General features: G+C 36.0%; 12 protein-coding genes across 12 annotated transcripts; 9 read left to right on the forward strand and 3 right to left on the reverse strand.

Annotated features, from left to right (window-relative positions):
- Positions 1–493: 493 nt before the first annotated feature.
- Positions 494–1,465, forward strand: SNF4 (AMP-activated serine/threonine-protein kinase regulatory subunit SNF4; the record flags this gene model as incomplete). Its single annotated transcript, XM_071051485.1, has 1 exon — positions 494–1,465. The coding sequence occupies one exon, from the start codon at positions 494–496 to the stop codon at positions 1,463–1,465; it is 972 nt and encodes a 323-aa protein (XP_070907514.1).
- Positions 1,466–2,101: 636 nt separating this feature from the next.
- On the forward strand, positions 2,102–4,306 carry RNJ42_01321 (uncharacterized protein; the record flags this gene model as incomplete). The annotated part of the gene is made up of 1 exon (XM_071051486.1): positions 2,102–4,306. The coding sequence occupies one exon, from the start codon at positions 2,102–2,104 to the stop codon at positions 4,304–4,306; it is 2,205 nt and encodes a 734-aa protein (XP_070907515.1).
- Positions 4,307–4,764: 458 nt separating this feature from the next.
- On the forward strand, positions 4,765–6,963 carry SLD3 (Sld3p; the record flags this gene model as incomplete). The annotated part of the gene is made up of 1 exon (XM_071051487.1): positions 4,765–6,963. The coding sequence occupies one exon, from the start codon at positions 4,765–4,767 to the stop codon at positions 6,961–6,963; it is 2,199 nt and encodes a 732-aa protein (XP_070907516.1).
- A 380-nt stretch (positions 6,964–7,343) lies between these two features.
- Positions 7,344–8,648, forward strand: NSA1 (ribosome biosynthesis protein NSA1; the record flags this gene model as incomplete). Its single annotated transcript, XM_071051488.1, has 1 exon — positions 7,344–8,648. The coding sequence occupies one exon, from the start codon at positions 7,344–7,346 to the stop codon at positions 8,646–8,648; it is 1,305 nt and encodes a 434-aa protein (XP_070907517.1).
- Positions 8,649–8,748: 100 nt separating this feature from the next.
- CUE3 (Cue3p) lies at positions 8,749–10,596 on the reverse strand (the record flags this gene model as incomplete). The annotated part of the gene is made up of 1 exon (XM_071051489.1): positions 8,749–10,596. One exon carries the CDS (start codon positions 10,594–10,596, stop codon positions 8,749–8,751), a length of 1,848 nt encoding a protein of 615 aa, XP_070907518.1.
- A 362-nt stretch (positions 10,597–10,958) lies between these two features.
- On the reverse strand, positions 10,959–11,330 carry RNJ42_01325 (uncharacterized protein; the record flags this gene model as incomplete). Its single annotated transcript, XM_071051490.1, has 1 exon — positions 10,959–11,330. One exon carries the CDS (start codon positions 11,328–11,330, stop codon positions 10,959–10,961), a length of 372 nt encoding a protein of 123 aa, XP_070907519.1.
- A 502-nt stretch (positions 11,331–11,832) lies between these two features.
- Positions 11,833–13,740, reverse strand: RMD9 (Rmd9p; the record flags this gene model as incomplete). The annotated part of the gene is made up of 1 exon (XM_071051491.1): positions 11,833–13,740. One exon carries the CDS (start codon positions 13,738–13,740, stop codon positions 11,833–11,835), a length of 1,908 nt encoding a protein of 635 aa, XP_070907520.1.
- A 586-nt stretch (positions 13,741–14,326) lies between these two features.
- MLC1 (Mlc1p) lies at positions 14,327–14,752 on the forward strand (the record flags this gene model as incomplete). The annotated part of the gene is made up of 1 exon (XM_071051492.1): positions 14,327–14,752. The coding sequence occupies one exon, from the start codon at positions 14,327–14,329 to the stop codon at positions 14,750–14,752; it is 426 nt and encodes a 141-aa protein (XP_070907521.1).
- A 410-nt stretch (positions 14,753–15,162) lies between these two features.
- Positions 15,163–16,281, forward strand: ARC1 (Arc1p; the record flags this gene model as incomplete). The annotated part of the gene is made up of 1 exon (XM_071051493.1): positions 15,163–16,281. The coding sequence occupies one exon, from the start codon at positions 15,163–15,165 to the stop codon at positions 16,279–16,281; it is 1,119 nt and encodes a 372-aa protein (XP_070907522.1).
- A 1,258-nt stretch (positions 16,282–17,539) lies between these two features.
- Positions 17,540–17,890, forward strand: RPL28 (60S ribosomal protein uL15; the record flags this gene model as incomplete). The annotated part of the gene is made up of 1 exon (XM_071051494.1): positions 17,540–17,890. One exon carries the CDS (start codon positions 17,540–17,542, stop codon positions 17,888–17,890), a length of 351 nt encoding a protein of 116 aa, XP_070907523.1.
- A 361-nt stretch (positions 17,891–18,251) lies between these two features.
- On the forward strand, positions 18,252–18,884 carry YGK1 (5'-deoxynucleotidase; the record flags this gene model as incomplete). Its single annotated transcript, XM_071051495.1, has 1 exon — positions 18,252–18,884. One exon carries the CDS (start codon positions 18,252–18,254, stop codon positions 18,882–18,884), a length of 633 nt encoding a protein of 210 aa, XP_070907524.1.
- Positions 18,885–19,248: 364 nt separating this feature from the next.
- Positions 19,249–20,259, forward strand: SEH1 (Seh1p; the record flags this gene model as incomplete). The annotated part of the gene is made up of 1 exon (XM_071051496.1): positions 19,249–20,259. One exon carries the CDS (start codon positions 19,249–19,251, stop codon positions 20,257–20,259), a length of 1,011 nt encoding a protein of 336 aa, XP_070907525.1.
- Positions 20,260–20,936: the final 677 nt, after the last annotated feature.

The following is a 20,936-nucleotide window of genomic DNA, read 5'->3' on the forward strand; positions in this document are numbered from 1 at the left end:
GCATTTATATTTTTTTAACGCCACATATTGTCTATATAATATTTAACATCTGCATAGAGACTGAGTTCTTAACAAATTTCAATATACAGTAGACAAACAATATACTCACAATGCAATATAGCAATATACAAGAAAAGTAAATAGATTAATGTACTTGTTAATGAGTTGTAGTTGTTAATATATTGAAAAAGCAGCATTTTTAAGGTGAAAAAAGCCTTTTCGCGGGGAAGTACGGTGGGTCGGGCAAAAGGGGATAAGCGAGGAACAAAGGCAGAGAGAGAGAGAGAGAGAGGGAGAGAGTTGCAGCTGCAGCGGGAGTTGCAGCGAAGTGGAGGGGAATGCCATATAGAAATATAGTTATAAAGCTAAGTATAAAAAGCAAAACTTTGCGTTTATAAATCCATTAGGAAGAAAAACGTAAAGAGTGTAAATATATCTTGATACTTATAAAGGAAAAGAAAAAAAAAAAGATTTACGGGAAACAGTAACGAAGATGAGAGATTTAACTGCTGATCAGAAGGAGAAGATTGCCATTGAGCAGAAGCTCGCGGTACAGTCTATACGATCATTTCTACAGTCCAAGACTTCTTATGATGTTCTACCTGTGTCATACCGTCTAGTTGTCCTCGACACTGCACTATTGGTCAAGAAGTCACTGAATGTGCTATTACAGAATAGTATTGTCTCTGCCCCGCTTTGGGACTCTAAGACGTCCAGATTTGCTGGTCTTTTGACCACTACTGATTTCATTAATGTCATCCAGTACTACTTCTCTAACCCAGATAAGTTTGACTTCGTGGACAAATTGCAATTAGACGGCCTAAAAGAGGTTGAAAGAGCCATTGGTGTGAGCCAACTAGACACAGCATTCGTGCATCCATCTAGACCTCTTTATGATGCCTGTCTTAAGATGCTGGAGTCCCGCAGTGGGCGTATTCCGCTTATTGACGAGGATGAAGAGACACACAGAGAAATTGTTGTTAGTGTCTTGACACAGTACAGAATTCTGAAATTTGTGTCGCTGAATTGTAGAGAGACTCACCTGCTACAGAGACCGATTGGCGAGCTCGGTATAATCTCAGAGCAGAACATGAAGTTCTGCTACATGAGCACACCCGTAATTGATGTCATCCAGCTTTTGACCCAAGCGGGGGTCTCCTCAGTCCCCATCACTGATGAAAATGGTGTACTAATTAATGTCTACGAAGCTTACGACGTCCTAGGCCTGATCAAAGGAGGCATTTACAATGACCTCTCATTGAGTGTTGGAGAGGCCCTAATGAGAAGAAGTGACGAGTTCGAAGGTGTTTACACATGTACTAAGAACGATAAACTGTCGTCCATCTTGGACAACATAAGAAAATCAAGAATACATAGATTCTTCATGGTCGATGAACAAGGCAGACTCACAGGTGTCTTGACCCTAAGTGACATTCTAAGGTATATTTTGCTGGGCAATAACTAACGAAAAACAACAACAACCTTTTCTCAAATATAATGTAGAGCCAAGAATTCAATATCAAAAAACTTGTTATTTTTTAGAGTTATATTAGAATTAAATTTAATATTGGTCCTTAAACTATCTTTATCATATTCAATTCATTATAATATCATGTACATCAATTCATTATAATGCTGTGTATATATATTCTTCATGATGCCATGTATATCAATTCATTATAATGCCCATCTAGGTTTGTAATATTACATAACTGCCATTTCGATAACACAGTTACCTTGTGCTTACTAAGGAAAATGCGGCTGTGAAGAAAACGCGCAGGACAACTTTGAAAAAGTGTGCTGAATGAAAAAAAAATACGAATATAAGAGATCAATCACCAGCTCTTGTGAAGTCATCGATGGCCAATTCGACTTAATTGATCTTAAGCTGCTGGATCAATCCGAGTTTTAAAAAGGACAGAGGACAGAGCAAGGACTATATTATTGAACTGTGATGGGAATTGTTTTATGAGACTTTGTTATAGATAATACGAATAAAATAAAATTTCAAAATAAAAAGCAAGAAGGGATACATATTTTGTGAGTAGCCAGATATTAATTATTAACGACAATCAACGATATAATTCTAATATAAAAAATAATGCTTTATGAGAATGGAAGGCGCTTTACGCACTTGACAACTAATACTATGAACTCTGACAGTTCCACAAGATGGGCTGATAAGCCTGCTATTAAACAGATAACGCTTCGTGGCACTATAGCTGGTATATTTATAGGGTCACTGGTGTTGATCTCAAATTTTCAATTTGGCTTACAGACAGGATGGGTCTCCATGATGTCATTACCTTCTGCTCTACTGGCATGTGCTATATTCAGACAGGTATGGCCGTATATTTTGCCAAATGATCCCCCTTTCACCGATGTGGAGGCCGTTTATGTACAGAGCATGGCTGTAGCTATCGGTACGGGTCCGCTGGCGCTTGGATTCGTTGGTGTAATACCAGCCATCGAGAAGTTTTTGACATTTGAAGAATCAGGTGGGACCAGAGCCCAAGGGGAGCCCTTCTCACTCGCCCAGTTATTACTATGGTCTGGTGCGTTGACCTATTTTGGTATATTTTTTGCTGTACCTTTAAGGAAACAAGTTATAGTGAGAGAAAAGTTACCTTTTCCAAGTGGCAGTGCAACAGCAACACTAATAGCTGTTCTGAATGGTACTGAGATTCTGCAAGAAGTGTCTAGGAAGGAGATCATGGAGATGCGTAAGAGACGACTACAAGAATGCCCTGAAGTACTGAGACCAGATTCTGACTCTGACGAAAATGAAATAGAGAATGATAATTATATGCCCCTTTTAAATAACGGCAATCTACCAAATTATAATACAAACACTAATGAAGCATCAACGAACGGAAATCAATTATATAACAAAAATATCAAACTACTGAGCCGAATGTTCATCGTATCGTCTATCTACACGGTAGCAACTTACTTCCTTCCTATGGTTAAAGAAATTCCATTTCTAGGTAGAAAATTGTCGGATAGATATCTTTGGAATATGCAACCATCACCAGCATATTTTGGACAAGGAATTATAATGGGGCTTCCAACAGTCTCATATATGCTATTTGGATGTATACTTGGGTGGGGAATTCTTGCTCCTTATGCTGTATCAAAAGGCTGGGTTTTGCATGAAGAAAAGTCTTGGGATAAAGGGGTGCAAGGTTGGGTACTTTGGTGTTCCTTAGCTATTATGATAACAGACAGCCTTGTTGGATTTATTGTAATGACTACTAATTCTTTATTGAGTTTCTTTATGGTAGATGATAGAAGAAGAATGTTGAGCAATATAATCGATGATTCTTTCGAATCTATGATCCTAGAGGAAGAAGAAGCAATTAATAAAATGAAATCTGTAAATAACCTTTCATCTGCAGGAACAGTTAGGTTGGTCAGCAGAGATGTCGAACATGAAGTTGACCAAAAACACTTAGTTAAGTACACGACCGTACTATCGGGGATTGTAATATCTTCCATTCTCTGCGTTGTGTTAGTAATTTACATTTTCGGAGCCGAGATCATACCTGCATATTCTATGGTATTGGCTCTCTTCATTGCTCTTTTTTTATCTATACTTGGAATAAGAGCTCTTGGTGAGACCGATTTAAACCCAGTAAGTGGAATTGGTAAAATCTCCCAATTGTTCTTTGCATTAATCATACCCAAGGACAATCCAGCTGCAGTTTTAATAAACCTTGTTGCGGGTGGTATTGCAGAAGCAGGTGCTCAGCAAGCAGGTGATTTGATGCAGGACTTGAAGACGGGACATCTTCTAGGTGCCTCCCCTAAAGCGCAATTTATGGCACAACTTATTGGGGTTACATGGTCAATGATATTGTCTTCATTTATGTATATGCTGTACAACAAAGTGTATACTATACCGAGTACCCAATTCAGGATCCCAACGGCCTCTGTTTGGATTGACTGTGCACGTCTTGTAACCGGAAAAGACCTTCCAAAGGGGACTTTGGAATGTTCAATAGTACTTGCAAGTATATTTGCACTCTTGTCCCTGATCAAGAACTGCTACAGACAGAGGGAGTACTGGTGGTTGAAATATGTACCATCAGGAGTTGCGGTTGGAATTGGTATCTTCAATTCTCCAAGTTTTACAATAGCAAGGTTTATAGGTGGCCTTGCTGCACACATGTGGCTCACTAGACATAGAGGTAAACTAGACTCAAAAACTACACTCATTGTATGTAGTTCCGGATTGATATTGGGCGAAGGAATTTGCAGTTTACTGAATATATTAATGACGACCATTAGAGTACCTCATTTTTAAAGTGCGATTACGAAAAGAAAACACAAACACAGTGGTTTTTTATAATATAGATGTTTTAACGGATAAATATTCATAAATAGTAGATAAAAGTCTGTGATGTTATTGATCTTTTTCTTATTTATGTTGTAGTAGCTAGTTCCTTTTGGGACCGAAATATAGCTCATCGCATTATTATGAAAAAATATGAAAAATCAATATTTTGATAAAATATACTTAAAAGATGTCGAATAAATCGTTTTCACCATTGATAGAAAACCAGACTATATAAAAATTTATCAACAATAGCATATTGCATACCTCTTATTTACTAATTAAGAGGAATATCCTTATATTATTTCAAAATAATTAATAGACTATAAAGTTAAATTGCATAAAAAAAAACAATTGGAAGATAACTGGCCGATTAGAACGGACTTTATTATTCCAATCCTAGTAAACAAAGAGTCTTTCTGTATGTTATGGAACAATGGGAAATAGTTGCAACAGTACCGTGTTTACCACGAAATACTGTAACAGCGAATAGAAGGCCTAAAGTGATAGATATATTATCGTTACCCAATCAAATTCAGATGTATATTAAGAATAGTAAGGCATATTTAAAGCATGTTATTAAAGGCGAAGACCAAGTGCATCATATTCTTGAAAGGTATGGGCAGAATTTTGGCATAATATGGGAGGCGGTAATAAATGATGATGTGATGAATGATATTAACTCAATTTCAGAACATTACAAGAAAGCCCAAGAGGTGGAAGAGGTCTTTGATAGTAACGAGTTTATAATAAAGGATTGGGAGGACTTAAGACTGTCCAAGATAATTAATAACTATGGAGAAGGAAGAAGGCAGACTTTAAATAGTTCCGAACCCTTAATAATGAGATTGCCTGATGATCTAGTACCTGCTAATGAAAACACTACGACTACAAATGAAGTGACTAGTGATCCTAAAACATATTTCGAGGAGAAGTACTTCTGTAACGTTTTTGATTTGACTATGCCTCTAGCTTACTTTGTCAAGTCTAGCCTTTCTAGAACGAAAAATCTGTGCAAAATTGTATGTGTTAACCAAGAATATCAAAATATGTATGAAGCATTGATTCATGATAATATTATGCCTGTCCCAACTTTTGATGAAAGACATGATACATATAGAATATTAGAAATGGAGTTTGGTATTCCCTTTGTTGCTGAATTCCAAAGAAAATGTATAGAACAATACGGCTATCAATTAAATGCAGAATCTAAACTCCGAAATGATACTTATGACTTCGAAAATGTAACTTTTGCTAACAATACCAACAACTTATTGAAGTCAATCCTGAAATTAAGAGAACTAAAATTACAGATCATCCTCATCTTGGAAATGTTATATATGAACAAACTTGATGAAAAATTTAAAGATTTTGAGGCAACCTATAAACAAAAGTTAGTACAGAGATCTAGAAACTTATCCAAGGTACGTTTCCGAAATCGTAGATCAAAGAAGAAAACTACGTTAAATAAATCTAACTCTGATAATCCAAGCGAAGTCATTGAAGAGTCAGAAAAGACCTCTAGCAACAAGGATGGAAATATTATAGCCAAAACAACTACTGAAGCAATCGATTATTGTGAGCTACTTGATCTCTATCTAGATAAATTAACCATTCTCGATATTTTAATTACTTCAGGTATGATAGCTAACACTGAGGATATTAATAGTACTGACACACCTACTGGATGGGAACAACTAAAAGAATACCAAGCGAGATTAATAGATAAAAATAATGAGGCATCACTGGTAGGATTTGCTAATTACATTCTGATCCCATACTTTAGTAAAAAAACGCCACAGGCTATTAAATTTGTAATAAAAAAGTTAAAAGGCCCAAGCCTTAGGAGAAATGCAGGGTTGGATAGATCTAAAACTATAGAAAGAAATAAATCTGACCTAATGCACATTTATAATAAAACGGAGATAATTTCTGAGACACCAACTAGGAAAAACTCATTTTCAAGTATTAATTATTCATCAGATGATAAGGCGGACGGCAGTGGTAACTCAAAGATTAGACCTAGCATACCATCTATTCAAGAAAATACGAACCTTTCACGTACGTCATCCAATCTCTCAGAATTTTTTGACACAGTAGGACCACCATTAAAGAAACTAGGCCCAGTTTCTCGTACTAAGTCTGACTTATCATTTTTACAACGACGTCAATTTGCAATGGATTTACCAAAGATTGTAGATGAAGAAAAAATACCCACTGATGGAATTAAAAACTCATTGACACAACCAACAAATAATAATCTGAGTCAAACATACCCGAGACAAGGAATGAACTCCATTACACGTACAAAACAACAATCATTCAGAAGAGTTGGACGTCAAAACTCTACCAAAATTACCAAGAAAGCACATGAATTAATTACTCCCGGTCAAACCAACCTTGTACAAGTTATGGCTACACCAATGGGTAAAGGAAGTGCACGAAATACTAAGAGCGCATTCATATCACCAGGTATTATTGAATCTCCAGATATTGGTACAGGTATTTCTACCCCATCAATACAAAATCAACTTGCTAATGGTCCTGATAAGAACAATACTAGTGCTGGCAAAAGTATTGTTTCTCCAAAACAAAAGAAAGTCAAAAGAAGATTATTCGCTCCTTGAGGAGTCATTAGAAGTTAAAAAAAAACTAAGCATCGAGTTTGATAATAATATAATTGTAATTTACATAATTAACACAAAGAGGACTGACTAACATTAGTTCCTTATTTAAATTGGAATAGTAAATGCTATACTAAAGTAAATGATCATTCCCAATATATAAATATATCTGTTAATCATGTTATAATTCGTATATAGGTATCAATATGAAAAATTTCCAATTGCGGCCAATAGAAAAATTAAATAATGCGATGAGCTAACTCATCGCAACTTTATACAAGTAATTCATGACATTCACATAATTTGCATAGGCTCTCTAACGTCTCAACTAAAACATATCAAGTATTCTTTCCCTTATAAGTTTCACCAAATAATTAACAAAGATGAGAATTTATACAAGCTGCATCGATAATGGTGCATTGAAGGAATTTGTTTGCGGGCCAGGAACTGATACATCAGTACAAACAGCTGCGCAGCCGCTGTTATGCGAGACTCACATGCCTGAGGGGTTGAATTCTGCCATTGAACAAATAACCGAAGTTGATGACAAAATAATGTTGATTGCTCGTAGAAATGGGTCTGTGCAATTGGTATCCCGTGAACTGAAAAGCGAACAAGAGGATAAACCATCAGTATCCGAATTTAGCTTATTAGATACCGTCTCTGGGCTTTTAGATAATTCCAGATTAGACCCTTTTAATGCCAGCAGCAAGAAAAGAACCAAACTAGTAGACGGTTTCCTATCTATCGCTTCTATAAATGACGAAGGTGACTACCTAGTGGGAACAAAATCAGGATTAATTCATATTATCAAGCTAAGAACCGATAAATTAGAAAAGTTAAATACGTTAGAAGTCAGAGCACCATTAGATTTTGTGCAGTTTTATGATATAGAAAGAACCAACTCACCAACTTTTGCATGTGGTGGTGAAGAGAATCTAGTCAGGTTATTTGAAATTCAAAAGAACTATTCTGAAATAATCAACATATGGGAGGCCAAGAATGTAAAAAATGACAGGCTTGATATGAGAGTTCCAGTTTGGCCTGTTGCATTAAAATTTTTTAAACCAATGTCCACAGATAGTCCAGGTTATGATTCCTCTAAACCAAATTTTCAATTTGTGGTAATTACAAAATGGTCCCATCTAGGTATATATAAAACCCAGCATGGTAAGAGACCTCTTAAGTACATTGACTTACTTCCAAATCGTGAACCGCTTCTGCAATTAGAAATCATTGATCCTGAAACGAACCCTTTGAACTTCACACCAGAAAAGAATTACTTATCAGCTGACATAAATAACTTTGAATTCATAACCACTGATTTGAAGAGGGATGTCATGAGATTCAACCAAAATGGTAGACTGATTAGCAAATATGGTAGGGGAGATATAACCGGTGCCGCTACTCATATATCGATATACAATCAAAAATACTTATTGCAAGGTGGACTTGATAGGTATTTAAGGGTATTCAAACTAAGCGACCGTACAATTTTGGACAAAATCTATGTCGGAGCAAATATAAATAAGATAATGATAATGGAAGACGATGTAGAAGTAGAGATTATAGAAAAGAGCAACAAAAAGAGATCTGCCAAAAATGAAGATGAGGAATCTGATGAAGAGGATGCCGAAAAACTCTGGTCAGAACTAGAAAAGAAAAATAAGAAGAAGCAAAAGAAATAGAGAAAATTAAAATAAAATTCCATTTTACTTATATAACATTATATTAGCCTAGTCATTAAATGCATAATTAATTCCGCGCAAAAAGTTGACCAAATATTTACTATGGACCACCCGCTCTACTCATTTTTTTCATACTTCCAGCCTTTCTATTGTGATTTGCTTTACTAGATTTGTTCTTCTCATTTCTTGCCTGTTGCCTCTTAACCTTTGTCGGATCAGGTGTATTTTCTTTACTACCTGTATCTGATTTATTGGCTGGTGCCTTTTCTGGTTTGCGATTTCTATTTCCTGACCTTTTTTCAAATGTATTTTCACCAGTACCATCCCTATTTTTTACATACGCAGTTTTACCAGACTTCCTATTTCCTCTAAACATATACTTCTCCTCAAGGATACGAGCACGTTGAGGGGATTTTTCTAACATTCTAGCCCATCCTTCAATTTGTTCGTCCGACCAGTTCGTATTTTTTTTGATATTTTTTCTTTCTTTTGATCCTCTTCTAGATCTGCTAAAGATATCCTTATCTTGTTTCAATAAATCCCATAAGTATCCTTCATTTGCTTCAAATTGGCTCTGTATATTGTTCTTATTTTCATCAGTCTTCTTAGGTTTATTTCCTTCATCTAATGCCTCATCTATAGTGATCTTTTCAGCAAGATTAGTACGATCAACCTCTGATTCATCATATGTATCATCGCGTTCATCTTCATCATTTTCATAGAGAAGCTGCAGAGCTCTAGTCAGGGTCTTATTACGTAATTCATCTGGGACATGTCTAGCAGTAGAGTCAGACGTAGTATCTTTGGAACTATTCCTTACACGACGATATATTTTTGTGGGTTCAACAGGCTTCTCTTTCGCTATCACAGGCTTCGTTTCTTTTGGAATATCATCAACAATGGAAGGGTTCTCGAAAAGTATATTTGTCAATCTTTCAATGTCATTATCATATCTTTGCAACAGTACAGTAACTTGATGTTGAGAGAGTTGTGGAAATATTTCTAATATAGCAGTAATGGATTCTTGCTTTGCAGTAAATAGCTTCTGTTCTGGTGGTTCTACTTCAGTATCCATAGATACGTTTATATTCATAAATGGGAGTTCTTTCTTTAGTAATGGATTATGCTTGTCATAGGAAGGATGAAGTAATAAGGATCCAAACAATGGGTATACGACAAGACTTTCCAAGTTCACGATATCGAGTGCCTTAACTGTATTAACTATAACTAAATCAGGAGATGATATAAGCGAGACTAGAAAAACTTGTTTAGCAAAAATACTAGCCCTCCCTTGACCTTTATTCCATAATACTTCTATCATTTCCACCCAACTTGTGGTAAAAAACTGCTTATGAAATTCACTATTCCTATAATCGCCGCCGGCTAACAAACCTTCAAAACTTTTCAAGTCTATTCTTGTGAATTTTCCTGACTCCAATAATTGCTTAAGGTGTTGTTGCATCTGCTTAGACCAATTTAGTTGTGTACGTGTTGTATTTACTTCAGGTTTTAATGTGCCGTCCAACAATGACCTCACTGTGTTCGGGTTCTTGCCTACATAGTATTTAACAAAATTCCAAACGGTTTCTCCATGGATTTGTAAGTGCATTAGCCCACATTTTTTTATTAGCTCAAAAACCCATATCCTCAATTGTTTCACTTGTTCTGTCACATCACTGTTAACACCCAAACTTAGCAGCTTTCCTTCTTCCTCACCCATCTCCTTCAGATAGGTTCTAATGAATATACATAAATGATCAAATGTAGATTCACTAAGCGATTCAACGTTATTCTCATAATTCAAAAATTTAAAATACTGGACATATGTCTCCAAAAGATGTGCCCAAACAACTGGATCCTTCTCAATCAACCAGGCCCTTAACCTAAATGGAGGAAACTTGACAATAGGAAGTTCTAGAATAGGTCTCTCACCGGTAATTTCTAACATATTATTATAGTAGAAAACACAAGATATTACCTAAATGTGTTTGTTATAACAAATTTTCACTACCTAAGCAGTCTTTGTTTAAATACTTTGGCTGTTATAAAGTCTAGTTCATATAGGAAGCCAATTTTTTTTTTTTCAAGCTCATCGCGCAAGTTAATTAAATATGGATGTTAACTTAAAGCCATAATTAGCTTTATACAATAAAGCTTTATCATTTTCACATTACTATTACATTAACAATTGTGTTTACATATAAATAAAAGATCACATAACTATTGCTGAAACAGCCCTCTCCCTTTTCCTGCATAAGGGCCGTCGCTATAATTATATATATAACTTGTAATTTAAATTTGTTTCAGAGATTAATCCCATTGTAACCTCTCATGTTCAGCTTTGCGTTGTTCAGCTTCTTCTAAAACTTTGGCTTTATGAGACTTACTCTTCTCTTGCTCGAGTTTCTTACCTAGCTCACCCTTGGTATTCTTCTGTTGCGTCTCTTGAGCTCTCTTCTCAGCTGCCAATCGAGCTGCTTCTCGAGGTGATAGTTTTTCTGGTTCACCCTCACCTAGAACCTCATCCCCCCCTAACTTCTTCTTCTTCGTAGCGGCCTTATTAACAGGTTTTGGTGTGTTCTTTACAGTAGGCTCCTTTCGTTGTGGCCCCGTCCTCTGTACAGGCTTTCGAGTAGTACTAGACCCAGCAGTTGGAGCCTCTTTACTAGCACAAACACCCATAACTTAATTCTAATGAGACTCTCTATTTTATATCTCAATAAGGGAAGAATATAAACGATTTCAGATATTTTGAATAGTAAACTCTTAGAAAACCCTTTTTTTCTTATAAAATCCTCTTAGGGTCCCTTTAAAATACCAAAAAATAATGATTTACGGGCAGTTTTCAGTTTGTCTTGGCAATTACATAAGAATTTATAGAAGTTATATTAAAGCTCTAAAAGTAAGTTATACCATGTTAGTAGTTTTTGGTTTTGGTTATGGCTGTATTTTCAAGTGGTTTAAAAAACTATTTACACGTTTGCACAGTGATTGAAAATATAAAATAAGATGGAAAGTATGTCCAAATGCTAATTTAATAATAATAACGAAACTGGTTGGAAAGGAAAACAATAATACAGACCAAAAGAATTTGAATCAGTGAGGTGAGTGTAAGAAAAAGAAATCGGGAGAAATTCCAAAGTAAATAGGCCTTATACTGTTTCTTCTTTATTAAAAAATAGGTTTAATTATCAGAAATTCTTAGATTTTGTAGTTCTGGCACAATAATAGACGAAGCATCAAGCTTATTGAGTTTGTGCAAGTTCTCTGCTAATATAGGGAAACTTCTTGAGCAACCTTTTAGAATTCTGAACCTCTGATGACCAGCACTACAGAATTTTTGGTATTGTTTTACAATTTGCAAGTATAATTCGACTCTTTGCTGCGCAGCCTCTGATGACTCATTCTCCTGGGCCCATTTAACAGTTGCATCTCTCAATGCTGCCCAATCTGCATTTGCAATGTATGTGTTACCTTGGCTGTCAATCTTTTGGATAATATCCTGCCATCTAGAAAGTAATTCTTCAGAGGTCACACCATCAACAGATCCCAGTGCCTTCAATAAGATTCTGTAACTGATAAGTGATTTTGGAACATTGAACAGCTCGAAGTTCTTCTCAATGTATCTGATAACTTCTTTCTCTCTCCACACGCCGCACTTGGCAAGTATAACATTTAGGAATGGCTCATCAATACCTTTAAGTTCATTATATTGAGAAATGATATCTTGTAATTTGACTAGACCCACCTCTTTATCATTCTTATATGTTTCGAAGAAGTATGTAAAAAACTCATTGTTCAATGATGAAAACACTGAAAGTCTCAATTTATTCTCAGCGTAGAACTTGATAACTTTTTTCCATACATTCTCTATCTTGGAGAAATCCTTTTGAGTGTTCCATATATTATTCAGGAGCGAGTTGACATAGGATACCTGCACTTCTACTCTGTACGGCATCTCATTGTTTAGAGCTCTATCCAAGAACTTTTCTGAGATATCGAAATCCTTACATTGACCGATAAATGCCAAATGTGTTTCAGTAATGTAACCATAAGCAGTACCAGTAGCATTAGCACACAATTTCTCAAACAGCTCCAAAGCCTTAATGTCTTCTTTTGCTTTCAAAGAGGTCAAAATCATACCAACGTATAAATTATGTGGGAAGTAATTTTGAGCTAGGTCACGAGCATCTACAAATAGTTTCTCTGCCTCAGCAAATGTGATGAGCTGGGATTCAAAGATGATCGGAAGGAGAGTGCCTACAACCGATGGTGATTTAAATAGTTTCTTAACGTCAGGTGTAGCTGAACCAGACTCTCCTTCAGGTGCCTTAACAGCATTCCAAATCTGGATGATTTGCTCTTCGAAACCCATCTCCTGGTAACTTGTCAACAGATGAACAGCACCACTAGCATTAATAGCTACTGTGCCATTAAGGATATCCTCAGTGATTTCATTCAATGATGCGTAAATGAAGTTGACCATTTCCTTGTGGAAGGATTGTGCATCATAATCAGGCTTCTTATTCAAGCTTCCTAACAATTGTCTATCTGTCCTTAACCCATTATGCAAAAGATGAACTAATTCTCCAACACGGTGCCCAGTCAACTCGGGGCACTCCTTTAGCTCATTATATAATGACACAGCTCTCGATATTGAATCCCAGAAAGTTGTACTCGAACCAAGTTGCGGATGTGCCACACGATCATTCAACATCTTCCGCACTGGAGTACTGGACAACTGCAACGTCGACGCCAGGCAATCATCCAGAGCACATAGCTGGTTATACCAAGGCGATGTCTTGTCCTTAGGGTACATAAACTTCTTACTATCCACAGATTTCTTTGACTTCGCAGAGTTCAATATACTATTCAACTTCTCATCCAATGCATCCCCACTCCCATTCCTATTATTCCCACGCCTACCAGAATTATTCCGCTTCCTATTATTCCTACCACCTTCATTATCAGATCTAGTACCGTAATAACGGGTACTACCTTCCTGTGGACCATGAACTGCAACAGCGGCATTCTTAGTTGTAGCAACGACCCGATACGCTAGCCCCGATGACCTCGATAAGTATCTAAACATTACTAAAATTCCACAACAAAAGAAAAAAAGGAAGAAAAGAGCTTGAACGGACTAGTTTATATCCTTTATGACTGGTTTGACAACTATATACTATATATAAATATTGTGTATTAACGCTATATATACTCTCATAATAAGTAATTTGAATCAGCTTATGGTTTCTTTAGAGCACCATTCGCCCTCGAATATACAGTCATATTATACGGAACAATCACATGGGCACCAACGTTGTTAATTACATCTATATGATTACAAACGAACATCATGTGATATAATAACACCATATACGTCATATCACATGACTGTCAATTGACGTAACGTAACACGAACTTGGTTTTTTTTCTTCTTAACCGTGTGTTACCCTCTTTATGCCATTTTATTTTCTGTGTCTGGGCGCATTCGTGTTGTTATTGTTTTGATTTGTAAAATTGATTCGATAAATAGTGTAAGTCGTTGTTACAATTGTAATATATAGCATATTTTAAAGGGGAATGGTGATATATCTATACTGTATTTCTGTGTCTATACAATAATATAAACTATTTAACAACAACAGAAAAACAAAAATAACACAACAACATAATTAATGTCTCAAAATAAGGATATTTTTACACTGTTTGACAAGAAGGGTCAAGGTTCTATTCCTAAGGATGTTGTAGGAGACTATCTGAGGGCAATTGGGTACAATCCAACCAACAAGCAAGTGGCAGATATACTAAGTGGTTCAGGTGAGACACTGACTCTTGACGAAGTGGAGAAACTAGTTTCTTCCCACCAAGATCTGTTGGACGCGACCACAAAGGGTAAAGTCGAGGATTTCGTCAAGGCTTTCCAGGTATTCGACAAGGACAACACAGGGAAAGTCTCTGTGGGTGATCTGAGGTACATGCTAACAGGTTTAGGTGAGAAACTAACCGATGAAGAAGTTGACGAACTACTGAAAGGTGTCGAGGTAGACTCCGAAGGTATGATAGATTACAAGAAGTTCATTGAAGACGTGTTGAGGCAATAAGCTCATAAAAATAAACAATCCCCCCTCCACAGACAAACACAATACTACTATATATATTATAATTACTAGCAACAAAGAACTTTAAGTACCAGTGTTCATCCAGTATGTAAAATCACATGATATACTTAGTACATGGTGATTAGATCAATTACTTAAATTTTAGTTTCCTTCTTTCTTTTTTTATTTGAATATTTCAATTTTTTTTTTTCCAGTTTTTTTGGTTGGAAGTTTCCCATTTCTAACTAATTAAATATTTAGGTTATACCTAATTTATTACATCTGGGACTCTCATATTTCGTGATCTTGTACCCATCTTTGCTTGGGTTGAAACTCGTATTTTGAATTTATTTTATTGTATTTTTTTTAGCTCTTTTTTATATATGCTAAAGTGGATAACGATACGTAGGAACATGTCTGATTTAGTAGCTAAGTTCAAAGGTTTGTCTATTGCTGAGAGCAATTTGTCTAGGGAGCAATTGGCTCAAGTGTCTCAATGGGAGTCTATCTTGAAGACCGGTCAATTACAAGCTAACTTGGGTAATCTAAACTTGCAATTGAGAGACAACACTTTCATTGCCAGCACTGCTCAGCCAACTGTTCACGATGTTGAATTGTTTGAAGCCACTTTGCCAGTTGTCAAGGAGTTGGTTTCCAGCACCAAGGATGTCAAGAACACCATTGCCTCTTACAGACACGTTATCAGATGGGTTGACTACTTGCAATCGTTGTTGCAATTGTCTAAGGACCAGACTCTAGAATTCGACCGTGACATTGAGTTGCCTCGTGAGATCATTGAGAAGCCAAAGAAGAAGGATGAGAAGAAGGAAGCACCTGCTGAAGCTAACAAGAAGAACAAGAAGGAAGAAAGTGGTGAGAAGAAAATGAGAGGTAAGCCGGATGAGGAGACCCTAAAGAAGTTGAGAGAAGAAGCCAAGGCTAAGAAGGCCGCCAAGAAGGCTGCCCAGGCCCAACAACAACAGGACCAAGCCAAGGCCCCAGAGAAGCCACAACCATCTGTCATTGATTTCCGTGTTGGTTTCATTCAAAAGGCTATTAAGCACCCAGATGCCGACAGTTTGTACGTCTCCACCATCGATGTCGGTGACGAAGAAGGTCCAAGAACCGTCTGTTCTGGTTTGGTAAAGCACTTCCCATTGGAAGCAATGCAAGAACGTTATGTTGTTGTTGTATGTAACCTAAAGCCAGTTAACATGAGAGGTATCAAGTCCACCGCCATGGTTCTATGTGGTTCCAATGCTGAAGATAAGGTCGAATTCGTCGAACCACCACAAGGTTCTAAGGCTGGTGACAAGGTATTCTTCGAAGGTTTCGGTGAAGAAGAACCTTTGAAGCAAATGAACCCAAAGAAGAAACTATGGGAACAACTGCAACCACACTTCACCACCGATGGTGAACTAAAGGTCATCTTCAAGGACGAAGAAGATAAGGAACACCCAATCAGAAAGTTGACCAACGCTAAGGGTGAAGAGTTCAAGGTTGCTACTATATCAAATGCTACCGTCCGTTAAAATCATTATTAAAAAGATAACTAAACAATAACAAATAACAAATACACTATTTAATAAATGTCCATAATGCAAACTACCGTAAGTTGAAAATAATCTGTTTTTTTTTTACTGTATGTATAACTATAATGTCAATATAGAAGACAAAAAAGAAATATTAGCGAATAGGTGATAATGTACAGAGCAACCGTTTTATAATTAAAATGTACTCATATATTATATTATGGCTCATGTTTACCTGTAGTCATATTATATCTTAGCACACGAATTGTCCTAAATTTGTGACTGCCCACATCAGTACACCATTTATTGTATAAAGAAATCCAATATGACTGTTTTGTTGTAATAATTTCTGTAATAAGAAATAACGAATCTATGTACTATGTTTTTCACGGACGATATTATATTTTTGTAATGTTTACCCGGACACATATCAAATTTTGACGCAATTTTTTTACAATCCAAAATTTTTTTCATAATGGCCGATGCTCAATGCCGGTTATTTAATTGTAGTGTTGAATAGATGTCTACAAATTTTAAAGAATCAGATTTCAATTCTGATACTTTTATCTTGTCTACCCTTTGTCAATACTAAGATAATCAAGTCAATCAGAAATGCCAACCAGATTAACCAAGACTAGAAAGCACAGAGGTCACGTCTCAGGTATGTAATTCCATCAAACAAAATAACTATCGGAAGAAAGGATGGAATGAAAGAACCAAGGCGATGATGTGTTTTTATAAATGTTTTATTATCTTTCTTCCTTTTAAACCCATTATTTACGGAACATGGTATCACTTTTCAGGACACCCCACATATTTGAATCATTATAAAATAGTTATAATTACCGGGATTATATAGAATGAAATAAAATGAGGGGAATATATTTTTAAAACAAAAACTGAATTGGATCTTTAACTCTTATTAATGAGTGAATAAATAAAAACAACGAATAATGGAATAAAAGGTGAGCAATACGAAATTTAATCCTTTAACTAGGTCATTTTAATTTTATTTGCAACAAAAGAAGAAGAGAAGAAGAAAATATAATACAACATTTAAAACACTGACATCACCAGGTTACTTTCACCAACCTATAATTCAAAAATATTGATCATAAAGTTTTACTAACATGAATTATTTTCTTTTTTTATAAAATCATAATTTTGACTATAATTTCTTTAAAAAAGGAAGCTTAATATTTCTATAGCCGGTAACGGTAGAGTTGGTAAGCACAGAAAGCACCCTGGTGGTAGAGGTATGGCCGGTGGTCAACACCACCACAGAATTAACTTGGATAAGTACCATCCAGGTTACTTCGGTAAGGTTGGTATGAGATACTTCCACAAGCAACCAAACCACTTCTGGAAGCCAGTCTTGAACTTGGACAAGTTGTGGACTTTGATCCCAGAAGAGAAGAGAGATGAATACTTGAAGTCCTCTTCCAAGTCTGCTGCTCCAGTCATTGACACCTTGGCTGCCGGTTACGGTAAGGTCTTGGGTAAGGGTAGAATCCCACAAGTCCCAGTCATCGTCAAGGCTAGATTCGTCTCCAAGTTGGCCGAAGAGAAGATCAAGGCTGCTGGTGGTGTCGTTGAATTGGTTGCTTAAATTTTATGAACATGTAATTTGTATAAAAAAAATAACATTATCTAAAATTTAAACTATCATTTCTTTAAACTCGCATATCCCCCATTTTTTAAACTGAATATTCTCTACTAATATTTTAATATACTTTTGTACACTATTATACATTATATTATATATAAAACTAATGATGATTGGAGTTTATCGGTGTTAACTGGAAGGTGATATTGCTAAAATTTTTTTTTTATAATTACAAGGAGGATATGTAAACAAGGGCAAAACTACGTAAAGATTGCCTCTACATGAATATTTGAGCTGAGATCGAAATTTGATTTCTAGCCAATACTTCAAGTAACAATTAAAAGAACTACATATAATATTTAACATGAGTGATACTACATGGAAACCGGAGGATCATATACCAGAATATATTAAAGCTAACTTAAGCAACGGTAAGAAAAATTATGTATTAGCCATCTTAAATATTGTTCAACAATTAAAGATTCAGAAAAGAACTGGTTGGGTTAACCATGGCATTGAGTCTCCAGAGAGTATATCTGACCACATGTACAGAATGGGTATCACTTCGATGCTAATTACAAATCCCGAAGTGAATAAGGATAAATGTGTGAGGATATCTCTCGTACATGATCTTGCTGAGGCTCTAGTTGGCGACATTACTCCATATGATCCAATGACTAAAGAGGAGAAACATAGAAGGGAATATGAAACTATAAAATATCTTTGCAAGAAACTAATCAGCCCTATGAACCCAGTTGCAGCTAAAGAAATCGAGGAAGATTGGGTTGCATACGAAACTGTGTCCTCCCTTGAGGCCCGTTACGTTAAGGACATAGACAAATTTGAAATGCTAGTACAGGCCTTCGAATATGAACAAGCACACAATGTTAGATTGAATCAATTCTGGAGCGCAGTAAGTGACATAAAGACTAAGGAGGTAACTCAGTGGTGTAGTGACTTAATTGAACAGCGTGATTCTTATTTTGCTGCCAAATAAAAAGTAAATTTAGAATACAAAGCTATCAATCTAATACTGCTTTGATGTTATTATTTATCAATAGAGGATACTTGCATGGGCATAAGGTCTGCAAATTGGTTGTAACTTTCTAAACTACAACAATACTGGGGTTAATGTATATTTATTTGTGTATAATAAACTAAAAGAACTAGGTATTTTGTATATTCGATGATTTTATCACTAATAACACCATATTTTAATTTTTGTTGCCCGTAACGATATTTCATAATGTGAAAATTAGGATTTTAAAGGAAATGAAATGTAATCTAAGAATCAAGAAAGGATCTAGAATTTTAAGAGCTATAATATAATACAAAACAAGGAAAAACGATAGATTAAGAATATGCAGCCATTCAATACCGGCCACGAAGACATTGTCCATGATGTACAATATGACTTTTATGGGAGAAGTGTAGCTACATGCTCGTCGGACCAACACATTAAGGTATTTAAGCTAGACAGGGAATCAACACAATGGGTTCTAAATGATTCATGGAGAGCACATGATAGTAGTATCGTCTCATTAGATTGGGCCAGCCCTGAATATGGTAGATTGATAGCGTCGGCATCATATGACAAGACGGTCAAGATATGGGAAGAAGACCCTGATCAGGAGGAATGTTCTGGCCGTAGATGGACGAGATTGTGTACACTTAATGATTCCAAAGGATCATTATACTGTGTAAAATTTGCACCAGCGCATTTAGGACTACGATTGGCGTGCATAGGGAATGATGGTATGGTCAGAATATATGATGCGTTGGATCCTTCTAACCTACGGTCCTGGGCATTGACTACAGAGATCAATGTATTACCTGTGGCTCCAGCGAACAACTTGCAATCAGCATTCGGGTTATCATGGTGTATCTCCAGATTCTCTGCAGAGAAACTTGCAGTATGTGCACTAGATCAGGCATATATCTATCAAAGAGCCAAAGATGGTAATATGTACCAAGCTGGGAAATTACCGGGACATGCATCCTTGATAAGGTGTATAAGCTGGGCTCCATCTATAGGTCGCTCTTACCATCTTATCGCAACTGGTTGTAAAGATGGAAAAGTACGTATTTTCAAAGTTAACGAAAGACAGTCTGGGGAATCTACACCAGCACTAAGTGACGATGAGATGACAATGGATGGGGCGAAGTCACCAAAGCCTAGACAATCTAATTTACAAGTAGAACTACTTAGCGAACATGATGATCACAAGAGTGAAGTGTGGTCGGTCTCATGGAATCTAACTGGAACAATCTTAAGTAGTACAGGTGAAGATGGGAAAGTACGTCTGTGGAAATCCACTTACTCAAAGGAGTACAAGTGCATGTCCATTATAACTGCAAAACAAAACATCTAGAAAACACAAATAGAAAATATATATATTATAAAAACGAAAGAGCCCCAAAAACGTTTCTTTTCCTTTTGCATGAAAAGGTTAAATGGATCTCATCATATAGATAATGAGCTACTAAAATTAGTATATTCTATAAGTCGTTTTTGTTGTTAACATCATATCAATTGCCTTTGGCCCCACTTTTGACCTTCCAAACTGGATTCCACAAGACATAACACATCATAAGGTGAGAACTGCAGTTCTATCCATCATTCCACTCATTGCATCAACCGTATTGATTATATTTGATATTTAATGCTGGGCTGGTCTATATTTTTTCCAGCGATTTTATTTACTTTCCTGTGCATACGTTTCTAAGCATTCTAAGCGATGCCTTGAAAAAAAAATGTAAATGAGAATATATCGAAAAAATATAATAACCTGGCTGGGTTTTTATTGTATTGAACTATAGAAAATCGGTGAGAAACTGGAAATTGGTTTTAAACAACTACTACATGATATGAATTAGCAATAAGTTCCTGCTATGAAACAGTGCTGGGTTCTTTTCTCCTTAGCCGTCTTGGAACAGTATAAAAAAAAATAGCGACTTATTTCTAATAAAGAAACTATTTATCCTATAATTAGCAACTGAGGGTATATTTAATTGATCGGAGCACCAGTAGTGAGGTACTATATATATA

Source organism: Nakaseomyces bracarensis, assembly GCF_045282275.1.
Source record: "Nakaseomyces bracarensis strain CBM3 chromosome Unknown Scaff6_1, whole genome shotgun sequence".
NCBI classification, from domain to species: Eukaryota; Fungi; Ascomycota; class Saccharomycetes; order Saccharomycetales; family Saccharomycetaceae; genus Nakaseomyces; species Nakaseomyces bracarensis.